The 12,770-nt window shown below is 48.0% G+C and overlaps 1 protein-coding gene across 1 annotated transcript; it reads left to right on the forward strand.

Moving 5' to 3' along the window:
- The first annotated feature begins 1,798 nt into the window (after positions 1–1,798).
- Positions 1,799–12,401, forward strand: LOC148479643 (uncharacterized). Its single transcript, XM_088454567.1, has 4 exons — positions 1,799–1,885; positions 3,947–4,064; positions 5,105–5,651; positions 12,143–12,401. Exons 1-4 carry the CDS (start codon positions 1,799–1,801, stop codon positions 12,399–12,401), a joined length of 1,011 nt encoding a protein of 336 aa, XP_088310693.1.
- The last annotated feature ends 369 nt before the right edge of the window (positions 12,402–12,770 follow it).

Consider the following 12,770-nt stretch of genomic DNA (forward strand, 5'->3'; position numbering starts at 1 on the left):
TAAATTTAGTTTATAAATTAAAGTTCATTATTAATATGCTGCAAAGCAACGTAATAATGAATAATATAACAAGGAGTGTGATTGGCCTGCAATTTAGAGGAGGTGGAAGCCAGCCAATCTCCCCTGTACCCTGCTAATAGGCCTGGGGTCGCGCCCTTTGCTGTGCCGACAGGCGGAGCCCTGGCTGTGCAGCTTGTTTGGGGATCAGCGGCAGGCAGCGGTTCCTGCCACCGCTGATCCAGATCACACTAGGCCCCGCCGTGACCCGGCCAGTGTCAGGCCTGTGGTCACAGCCATTGCGATGTCGGGAGGTGGAGCAGCAGCTGAGCAGCTTGCCGTTGGCTCCGTCCCCATGTATGTTTCTCAGTGGCAGGCAGCGGTCGCTGCCGCCACTAATCAAGTTCACTTTAGGCACGGGTGGACGTGCACTCGCTCATCGAGCCCGGACATTGGGCATGGTCTTTCCGCAAGTTGCGGCAGACAGGCGAATGAGGGGAGGGCTGCTGCTGCACGCTCTAGGCGTGGAAGGCAGCTCTCCTCAGTGACCCCTGCTGCCCCAACATTGTCAAGGGTCGCTCCTGTGGCTGTGCTCCCTCAGGCCCCCACTGTTGCTCCTCTCAGTCAGGCAGTATTGATGCCTGTGGCCCCATGTACTGCAGCCCCGGCATCCATGTCCGTCCCCACGGCTTTAGCTGTAGGGCATAAGGGTGCACAGGCGGATGACTGGGTTAGGCTCCCAAGGTCAGTAAGAGTTGAGGCGTTGGATCGAGGGGTTGGTCCTTCGACGCCTGTGTCGGCAATCGTGCTTTCCTCCCAGAGTAGAACCAGGCAGTCCTATTTACAGCGGGCTTGGTTTCTCCCTAGGCAGCTGCCACCCTGGCCGTCTCGGTTGCACCTACGTCACCCCCGGTAGCGCCTAAGTTGTTGGCTGGTTCCTCGGACTCTAGCAAGGCCATGACTGCGCTACGTGCACTGGTGTCTCTGGCGGGCGCGCTGACACCTTTGTTGTCAGCACTGTCAGTCTCTCCTAGTGCTCCTGCAACACTGTCCTCGTCTCCGTCCTCTCAGGTTCCTGCGCAGCTCGGCCCTTTGGATGCCCAGCTCCACTCTGCTTTGGGCATCCAGGCCCCCATCCTCTCGCCTCCTACGGTTTTTCCTACACCTGTACCTGTTATGTTTATTGCAGTCCCTATGTCTGCTGGTGTTGCTGCTTCCTGCGGCAAGCAATGGATCAGCTGCTGGTGTCTGTTCCAGTCCTCCCGGTGAGCCTGTTGCGGCTGCTCGTAAGGGTGGTAAGCGGGCGTGTTCTTCGTCCAGCTCGGACACTGATAGCTCGGGGGATAGGGGCAGGAAGCGGTCGCGTAGATGATGCCACCGTTCCTGCCATCGGTCTAGTAGGTCACACTCCTCTGTTGCTGCTGTTCCCGCAGGTACCTCTTCCACATCAATGTCGGACAAGCTTCCTGTGACGAGCAATGGATAAGCTGCTGGTGTCTGTTCCGGTCCTCCCGTTGAGCCTGTTGCAGCTGCTCGTAAGGGTGGTAAGCGGGCTAGTTCTTCGTCCTCCCCTCGTCCAGCTCGGACACTGATAGCTCGGGGGATAGGGGCAGGAAGCGGTCGCATAGATGATGCCACCGTTCATGCTATCGGTCTAGTAGGTCACACTCCTCTAGCGAGGATGGTTCGGTTTACCCAGGGGGAGTGGTGCACTGTGACAAGACAGCTGTGCTTAGAGGGCTGCGTCGTAGGATCCATGACAAGATTAATAAGGGAAAATAGGTCAAATGTATTTACCCTTATGGCAAAAGCTAAGAAGGATTTCAGGGCGGCAAAGCGCCGCGGGGGTATGGGCAAGGAGGCGTATTGCACGTACCTGAATTGGCAGGTGAGTTTCTTTATATTTACAGCATGCTATCTGGAATCTCACCCACAGGAACACTTGAATGTCATTAGGTATCTTCACTTGATGCATTCGATGTTCCGTTCTGTGAGTAACTCCTCTGGAGGACATATGACGAGGAATTCTGACGTAAACAGTCGGGATCCTCGATCATTGATTTTGGCTGCAAGAACATGGAGGTCTGGCTGGAGGTGACTTAGCCAGCCCCTATCCCTTTGGTACCTCCCCCTAGGCGTCCGCAAACTCCCTTTCAAGGGGCCCCCTCGTCACTTAGCATCGGACAGTGCTATGCCTTCAATGGTTCCAGCTGCACGGCGAGAGCTCGTTGCAGGCTCCGTCACGCTTGCCTTCGATGTGGGAGGCCTCACCCTGCAAAGGATTGCTTCCGTGCCAAGTCTGGTTCTGCTCCCGGCCGTCCAGCTGCCGGTGGCAGATCTAAATAAGGCGGCATCCCCTATACGCCTCAGTCGCATGTTGCCTTGGCTATGGCTTTATCCTAATAGGGAGGTAGCTGAGTTTTTGTTTTGGGGTTTTCATGATGGTTTTCGTTTGCCGATTTCTGGCCCTGTTTCTCTTGGCTCCCTAAAAAATTTTAAATCTGCAAGTTGCCGCACGTTGTGCTCGGAACTGGGACAGATGGCTAGTCCTTTCCCGATCCCCCTTTGTCGGGCCTGGTTCTCTCGCCTGTGGGCATCGTGCCCAAGAAGGAACCGGGTAAATTTAGACTCATTCAGTACATGTCTTACCTGCAAGGATCCTCGGTCAATGACGCTATTCCTTCAGAATTGTGTCGTGTGCAGTATCAGTCCTTTGACCAGGCTTTGGAGCTGGTTCAGGCATCTGGCCCTGGGTTGGCTAAGATAGATGTTGAGTTGAAATTCCGCCTGTTGCTACTACACCCGGATTCTTTTAGATTCATGGGTTTTCGCCTGCAGAACGGTTTCTACGTAGACAAATGCTTGCCTATGGGCTGTTCCATATCGTGCGCCTTTTTTTGAGCATTTCAGCACATTCCTGCATTGGCGTGTTGTTGCTGGTACAGGGGAGGCAGGGTGGCGCACTGCCTCGACGATTTCCTGTGCATTGGTGGAGCCAATTCCTCTTGCTGCGGTAAACTGCTACTTTCAATGCAGTCATTGTTTGTGTTTTTCGGGGTCCCCGTCGCGAACGAAAAAAAACTGAAGGTCCAGTGACGAAGCTCTCTTTCCTGAATATTGAGATCGATACTTTGGTTGGATGCTGTCATCTCCCCCAGGACAAATTGGATAGGTTGCGCGGGTCTATTGTAGTTGCGTTAAGCGTGGGTAAACTCCCCCTGCGTCAGGTGCAGTCCATGCTTGGACTTTTCCACTTGCCTGCAGGATCATTTCCATGGGGAGGATCTTTTGCTGGAAACTGTAAAGGTTCCCCATTGTAGTTGCTTTAGAACTCTGGGGGGACCGCTTGAGAATGCTCTTCCGGTTGTTCATCTGCTAGCGAGACTTGTGCTGCGTTGTCTGCTGTTTAATGTCCATTTTGTTGCCAGACGTGCCTGTTGTACAAAATGTAATAGCAGATACATTGTCCGGATTTGACTGGCGTCGGTTTAGGGAATTAGCCCCTCGGGCCGAGTTGTCCGGTGACCCATGTCCTCCTTATGTTTGGCAGATCATCAGGCTGGCATGGAGGAACTAGCTTTGAGAGCCATTGCCCCCAGGACTTTGCACTGTTGAGTTGCAATTTTGAGAGCTTGCTTTTCAGTTGAGTTTTGCCATGGCGTTCCATGGAGCGTTTTGTGTCTGTGAATTAGTTGCCCCCTCTAAGAGAGATGACCCACCAATCCATGTTGTGGATGTAATTGTACGCCCGGACGCGGTGCTATGCCTTATACGACGCTCCAAGACGGACCAGGCGGGTAGAGGCCGCTGACTTTCGTTGCAACCATGTCCCATTCTTGCAGTATGCCCAGTGGCGCTGTCGCGTGTCTTCGAACAAGTGTGTGGCGAACAGGATGGGGCATGGTTGATACACGAGGTTACGAAATACCAGTTTTGTCATGTCTTGAAGCGTTGCTTGGCATCTTTAGGGCTCGAGCCGGGCGAGTTCGGAGCTCACTTCTTTAAATTTCGAGCTGCTACAACTGCGGCTTCTGCTGGATTATCCGACGGGGATATACAATCCCTTGGTCAGTGGTGCTCTGCTGCGTTCCGTCGCTATATTCGTCCGGGTTTTTCTGTTGTGTTCAAACGTAGCTCACCGGAGGCCTAACCACTCGCCGACATACTGCGGGAGTCTATGAGGAATTTTTTATTTTCCCCCGGGGGCCCAATTGGCTTTTGAATTATTTGATATGGCGTGATTAATAGTTTACTCCGGGGTCTTTTAGGTTTTTTGCCTCAAGTCCGGTTGGCTACGTTGTTCCCCTTCTCCTATGTTTTTGTTACGCTTACATGTCTTATCGGTGTGGTGTGTATGTGATTTGGCTGCTTTGTATGTTTTTTCTTTCAATTTCACATGTTTTCAGATGGATTCGATGTCAAGCCGATCTGGGTTTTAAGGCATTACTATGTTTTCTGGGCTGCTCAATCCCCATTAGCATCTGATACTAGCAGTTTCTCTCAGACGCATTTAATTAGACGGTTAGGTGTTCGAGGGATGTGCTGGGGCTCCCTTTTAGATAGGCTGATGTCTGCTGTGCAGTCTTATGGGTTACCTAAGGTGATAGTGCTGCATCTGGGTGGGAATGACTTAGGTCAGCGCACTGCTCTAGGGGCCTGATTCAGAGCCGGACGCTATTTGTGAACGGTCGTTCAGAAAAAGGGGCCGGCTATTTAAATTGAGAGCTCGCTCATTGCGGTCTGTTGACGCCTCTATGTCTGAGCGAGCGAACGAAACATGCGCTCGCTATTTTGTAAAGACGCCCCCTGGCCATTCGCATCATACGTCATCTCCGCTATTTATTAGATTAATCGAGTACATCGAAAGGCGTCTGAACTGCTCGAGGAATTTTTTATTTTTCCCCGGGGGCCCAATTGGCTTCTGAATTATATGATATGGCGTGATTAATAGTTTACTCCGGGGTTTTTTAGGTTTTTTGCCTCAAGTCCGGTTGGCTACATTGTTCCCCTTCTCCTCTGTTTTTGTTACGCTTACATGTCTTATCGGTGTGGTGTGTATGTGATTTGGCTGCTTTGTATGTTTTTTCTTTCCATTTCACGTTTTCAGGTGGATTCGATGTGAAGCCGATCTGGGTTTTAAGGCATTGCTGTTTCTGGGCTCCTCAATCCCCATTAGCATCTGATACTAGCAGTTTCTCTCAGGTGCATTTAATTAGATGGTTGGGTTTTCGAGGGATGTGCTGGGGCTCCCTTTTAGATAGGCTGATGTCTGCTGTGCAGTCTTATGGGTTACCTAAGGTGATAGTGCTGCATCTGGGTGGGAATGACTTAGGTCAGCGCACTGCTCTAGATTTGCGCTCGGTTATCATTAGAGACTTTCATTTGATAGCGGAAGCCATGCCTTCCTGTAAGTTGGTGTGGTCCTTCATTGTCCCTAGGCGTGTGTGGAGGAATGCTGGGTCTGCTGCGCGGCTTGATGTGGCTAGGAGAAAAGTCAATACTGCTGTGGCTAGGTACATGCTGGAGGCTGGAGGTGGTGTGGTGGAGCATGTATTAATACAATTTCACGATGTTCATTTGTATCGGGGAGATGGTGTGCACCTTAGTCCTGCACTTGTGGCTATTTTTCTGGAAGGAATTTTCTGCCGGTTAAGGTGTTTCTATCTGGGGTTTGAGCTATGGTGGCGGTGCATCGGTTTAGGCCTCGCTTGGCAGAAAAGAGCGGCACTTGGTTAGTTATGTTTATAGTTAGGCTTAGTGGGTGCGCTCTCCTTAAAAGTGGAGTAAGGTGTCAGCCAGTTGTCCTGGATGGGAAATGGCTATACCACCCGGACAGGTGCTTAAAAGAAAAGGAGAGTTGATCACCAATGCTTGGCTTGTGTGTGTCTGTGTGTGTGTGTGTTTGATATGTTAGTTGTTATTGTCATGTCCGTTCTTTTTGTGCCGTCACCAATATTAGTTTAACTTATAGTCAAAAAAATCTAGTGTTTGTCAAAAATAAAATTGACAAAGATTTAAAACGCCAACACTGTTGTCTGTGTCTTTATTTTAGGAGTTAAGTTGCATTATTTACTAGGTATTATACACGAAAAATACATGTTAGTGAGTTTAATGTACATAGGAAACTCAGCTGTTGTTCATCTACACAGAGCAACATTACTTCCACACCAAATGGAGATAAGATAACATCTAGGGTAAAGGTGAAAATAGGTGTCTTTTGTGTGTTCTGCGACCCCGATGAGCGTCCCCGCAGTCCTCTAGTTGGATCGTAGATCAGATGGTTTTGCAGAGAGATCTACGATCTTTTGAGTACAATCTGATTCACTTCTATGCATCTTATCCTATGATCGTAACAATCAATCGTACACCATTTGACCACATCGTTTGAAGAATTTCAAGGGAAGAATTTCAAGGGCTATCGTACAACACATCTTACCAACTTTGAAGCGCACTGTGTATAGGGGCCTTAAGTCCTCCTATAAATCATTGTATTGCAGCTCATCATGTATGTAACATGCACCACAGCAGGCAGAGCCAGATTACGTATCTTCCCCTAGGTAATATCCTGGTTTGTGCATCTCCTCTGTCCAATTCAAATGCCTTTCCCATGGCATTCCCTGGCACCTTCCCACCATACACATTACTTACCCTGTACATGCCCAGACCATTATTTCTCCTTCTCCCATTACATATGTCACAGTATGGCACATACTGGGTGTGAGTCAGAGCTGTACGCTAATGCAAATGCAGTTGTGAATTTTGCAGCTTAGCGATTGCTATAATATGCTAATGCATCAGCCGGTGGAATTTATATTGAGACGCCATCGGAAGCCTTCGCAGCTGTCTGCAACTGTGTACACAAATGCAGCATTGGACGCAGATCCTATGGTCACTCAGAATGGCCGCGGTAACTGAGACGCTGGAGATTTGTTCTCTGCATGCGCAATTGCTGGTTAGTAGATGCCCCAGCATTTGTGGAACTGCAAGTCCCAGCACACCAGAGATGTCTCATAGTTGTACAGTTGTAGGGTGACCGGTTGCCTAATGCTGGTCTGATTAATTTGGTTACAAATTGCTCCCCCATCACTTCAAAATCTCTACCTCTACTCACAGGTGACCAATTACTGTATATATAATAACATAACAGGAACTGATGCTGTCATTACATAGTAACTATGGCCCTGATTCAGAGCCGGACGCTGACCAGAGCGCTCGCTCTGAATCAGGGCCCACCTCCATTAATATGGAGCGTCCTCCTGGACGCTCGTATAGCTGTGGGTCACCACCCACAGCATATACGAGCGTGCAGGATGATGGTCGCGATGGTCTTGACCATCGCGACCATCGAAACTGCGAGCAAAAGCCTGCGGTTGAGTTTTTCAACTGCAAGGCCAGGAGTGATTTTGGCTCTATCAGAGCCAAAATCACTCCCACTGACATCACTAGTGATGTCAGTGGGGCCGGCTTCAGACGGTAGGCATTCCCTTGGGAACGCCTCCGTCTGGCAGGCACGCCCCGACACGCCCACCAAAGGGGGCGTGCTGTCAGTCAACATCAACAGCACGCCCCCTTTGATGAGACACTCCGAGCGAAGGAAAGTCCTTCGCTCGTCGGGTCTCGCGCATGCGCACGACGGAGCTCCCTCTGTCGTGCGAATGCGCAGTGTGGACCATCGACCCACTTGCAAGTGGACAGCCGCTCACAAGTGGGTCTGAATGAGGGCCTATATACTTATCTGTAATATGTGATGTTTATCTAAAGCTGCCCACACACAGGGATTTTTTCCCTGATCTGTCCGATTCCGACACATCGGAAAGACAGATCGTGTAAAAAAACGACCAAATCGTGAGTCCCCCGCAGGTCACACATCGCATTATCAGATCTGTCATGCTGTAGGGCAGATCTGACGATCTAGACTCAAAAGCACTGTGAAAAAATCTGGCTGCAGGAGATCGGATGAAGATTGGACAAAGATTAGACAGCATATCATGTGCAGAGCTGCCAGGAGAGTTTCAAGGGAAATCGGACACATCGTCGGAACGTGAGTATAGTCGGTATGTGTGTGGGAACCTTAAATAATAAGACTGAGGCCCGCCGCCCCCCCTGCACCCAGTCATTCACACAAGGTAGGCCGGTCCAGTTAGGGCCGTTGAGGGGGGCCCCGTGTGTCAGCGATGTTGATTTAGTGCCGGCCCGCCAGCTGATTACATCTGACGCACTGGCAGGCAGTCATGGAGAAACAGTGATGCTGGTCGCAGACAGGCACCAGATTCAAATTGCGCTGGCACTGTCTCTCCATGTCTGCTGGTGCGCTAGCTGTACAGTGAGTACTAGGATTGGCTGCCATTGGAGGTCTGGCTGGAAGACCTGGGATCCAGCTGGTGTGTGAAGACCCACCAAAGTCACCTCGTGTGAGTCCCATGTCTATGCTCCTTACATAGATCTGATCACAAGCATGCACACAGGAGGCAAAATGGCGACATGGATGAAGGCAGACAGGTAGAAAGGTCAACAGGTTTAAAAGGTCAACAATGAAATGGTCGACACAAAAATTATTGACACATGGGTTTTTTACCAAATGTACAAATCTTATTAAAACATTAATTACAAGCAAACTAACAAGAGGAGAAGAACATATCACAGGCATAAAAAGATCTAAATTCTTCAGAGATAAGTTTGGGAAATAAACACAACCAAGAATAGAAATCCCCACCACTCGGTTGGCACCCACCATAAACCCCTGACCTCATTCACACTAGACCACCCTCAGGGAGGCAACATTGAGTTTACAAGAAACTCAATGTTGCCTCCAAAAGAAAGGGGTGTTTGAATAAAGAGAAAAAGACAGCAAGTAGGAGAGGACACAGACACACAATCTGTGAGACAACCCGAGCCCAGTCCCATCAGCAAAAGCCCAACCATAAAGATAAATCATATACAGATGAAGAACTTCTGAGGGAACCATGTTTAGACCTGGGTGCAGGTCTTTGAACTAGCAGGGACATGACAACAACCCTAAACAGAAACAAAAGAAAATTAGAAGCATTAGAGAAGGATGTAGGGAAAACCCACAACACAAGTAATTACATTACTACATGGGGTGACGACCACTAGCTGGTCACAAGCTAAGGCGCTGTGCTATATATCATCAATGACCATGACCAGGGCCTTAAAAGCATTAACAAATTTAAGCTCAGACAGAACTATAAACTCCCCACGCAGAACCACTTCATACTTCTAGGAAGAGATCATTCTCAAACATAAAAAAAAAAATTCTGGCTTGACTGGGAATACTATTTACAGAGAACAGGGACAGAGGTAGGGACCAGCTTTGCCCCTAGCTATGCAAACATATTCATCAGTAGGTGGGAGGACACTAACGTCGGGACCGGGCATAGCTATGCAGCAAAGCTGATCCTATGGAAGAGGTACATAAATAACTATTCCTCAGATGGATAGCCACAGAATACTCACTCACCCATTTTATTCTATACACCAACAGGAAACATCAAATTCACCAGTCACTACACCAAGACACTAATAGATTTCCTACACTCACAGGTATTCACTAAGGAAAATACCATCCACCCCAGGACGTCAGTGGATGTATTGGTGCATAGTAATGCTACCTTACAATATAATAAAGAGTAAAATATAATAAAGATACCATTGTGTCTTCTCTGTAGTGTCTTGTCTGTGTGACCCTGAACGGTAAGGTAATGTCTTTAGATGCTGATATACTGCTTGGTGCGTCTTTAGATGCTGATATACTGCTTGGTGCGTCTTTAGATGCTGATATACTGCTTAGTGCATCTTTACATGCTGATATACTGCTTGGTGCGTCTTTACATGCTGATATACTGCTTAGTGCATCTTTACATGCTGATATACTGCTTAGTGCGTCTTTAGATGCTGATATACTGCTTGGTGCGTCTTTAGATGCTGATATACTGCTTAGTGCATCTTTACATGCTGATATACTGCTTAGTGCATCTTTGCATGCTGATATACTGCTTGGTGCGTCTTTAGATGCTGATATACTGCTTGGTGCGTCTTTAGATGCTGATATACTGCTTAGTGCATCTTTACATGCTGATATACTGCTTAGTGCGTCTTTAGATGCTGATATACTGCTTAGTGCATCTTTACATGCTGATATACTGCTTGGTACGTCTTTACATGCTGATATACTGCTTAGTGCATCTTTAGATGCTGATATACTGCTTAGTGCATCTTTGCATGCTGATATACTGCTTGGTGCGTCTTTACATGCTGATATACTGCTTAGTGCGTCTTTAGATGCTGATATACTGCTTGGTGCGTCTTTAGATGCTGATATACTGCTTAGTGCATCTTTACATGCTGATATACTGCTTAGTGCATCTTTGCATGCTGATATACTGCTTGGTGCGTCTTTAGATGCTGATATACTGCTTGGTGCGTCTTTAGATGCTGATATACTGCTTAGTGCATCTTTACATGCTGATATACTGCTTAGTGCGTCTTTGCATGCTGATATACTGCTTGGTGCGTCTTTAGATGCTGATATACTGCTTGGTGCGTCTTTAGATGCTGATATACTGCTTAGTGCATCTTTACATGCTGATATACTGCTTAGTGCGTCTTTAGATGCTGATATACTGCTTAGTGCATCTTTACATGCTGATATACTGCTTGGTACGTCTTTACATGCTGATATACTGCTTAGTGCATCTTTAGATGCTGATATACTGCTTAGTGCATCTTTGCATGCTGATATACTGCTTGGTGCGTCTTTACATGCTGATATACTGCTTAGTGCGTCTTTAGATGCTGATATACTGCTTGGTGCGTCTTTAGATGCTGATATACTGCTTAGTGCATCTTTACATGCTGATATACTGCTTAGTGCATCTTTAGATGCTGATATACTGCTTAGTGCATCTTTGCATGCTGATATACTGCTTGGTGCGTCTTTAGATGCTGATATACTGCTTGGTGCGTCTTTAGATGCTGATATACTGCTTAGTGCATCTTTACATGCTGATATACTGCTTAGTGCATCTTTAGATGCTGATAAACTGCTTAGTGCATCTTTACATGCTGATATACTGCTTGGTGCATCTTTACATGCTGATATACTGCTTAGTGCATCTTTAGATGCTGATATACTGCTTAGTGCATCTTTACATGCTGATATACTGCTTAGTGCATCTTTACATGCTGATATACTGCTTGGTGCATCTTTACATGCTGATATACTGCTTAGTGCATCTTTAGATGCTGATATACTGCTTGGTGCATCTTTACATGCTGATATACTGCTTAGTGCATCTTTAGATGCTGATATACTGCTTGGTGCGTCTTTACATGCTGATATACTGCTTAGTGCATCTTTAGATGCTGATATACTGCTTAGTGCATCTTTACATGCTGATATACTGCTTGGTGCGTCTTTAGATGTAACGATCGGTCGCATCATCATAACTTACGCCAGCCCCAGCTCAGCGACACTCCCATAAGGCAGACCATCTTCTGGTGCAGATCAGTCACCTCCCATCACAACTTGCGCCAGCCCCATGCTAGGTGCAGATTCTCTGTCAGCGTGTGGCCTCCATTGTGAGCGATTAAGCATCTGAGATCACAACCAGCTCAGCGACACTCCCATAAGACGGACCATCTACTGGTGTCTGATCAGCCACCTCCCAGTCACTGCCCAGGAACACCCAGCACATTTCCTATACACCCCGGATACAGAGTATCTCACTCACTACTGCGCCTCTGTGTGTACACACCGTGGGACGCATGCACGGTGCAAATGTTTAGCAACTTGTGCACCATCAGCCATTTGCACAAACATCAGCATTGTGTGTAACTCAGAATCAGCCCCCATGTGTCTTATCTCATAGCAGTTATTGGTTAGTAGTAAAACGCTTATACAATATATATTAGCTTAGCACAGCTGGGATGTGACAGTGACATGAGAGACTGTGACAATGCTGCGGGTACCCTGCTGCTGATGCTGGCACATGTTTCCAACTGACAAGAGCCCATAGAAGATATCAGCACCAATGACACAAGTGTAAGATGAGGGTGTACACTATGCTCTGATAATCTGCTCTGACCCACATGTTACTCTTCCAGCAGATCACTAATAATATTTCAGGGCTGACTTGAGGACCGTACAAGTAAAACTGCAAACAGGAGCCCCACCCCATATAGGGTGCAGTGCGACCACTGAATTTCTGGCCCGTGCCGCCCAGGGCTCTTCTTCCGGCTCGGACGTGGCCCAGTCAGACCTTGGCTCATCTTTGACGCAGCTGCGTGACGTCATAGAGGTCACGCAGCCACGCAGTGCTCTGAGTGCGAGGGGAAAGGGAGACGAGCAGCCGCTCAGTACATGCAGTCAGTTGCTGACTCCTTGAAGGAACCGCTCTGTTCCTTCCATACCTTTCAGCAAAGGGACATGTCAAGCAGCTCCACCTGCAGCCTTCATAAGAAGCCCAACCCCATCGCCATGAGATAATACGGAGATCCATGATGAGTGAGGCAACTCTGTACTGCAGGAAGCAGTCCCGTGTGTTCAACTCACATATAAGTCTTCTGTGGGGCCAATGTGTGCTTTTTATTCCTATCAGGGGCCAATATGTGTTTTTATTTCCTGTGGGGGGCCAATGTGTGCCTTTATTTTCCTATTGGGGGGGGGGGTATTTTCTTCGTTTGACATTATGGACGGAGATTGGGGTATCCAAAAATTCTCACACAGCGTGCAAATAGACCTGGGTCTATCTTTA

Source organism: Taudactylus pleione, unplaced genomic scaffold, assembly GCF_031769625.1.
Source record: "Taudactylus pleione unplaced genomic scaffold, aTauple2 ptg000619l, whole genome shotgun sequence".
Taxonomy (NCBI): Eukaryota; Metazoa; Chordata; class Amphibia; order Anura; family Myobatrachidae; genus Taudactylus; species Taudactylus pleione.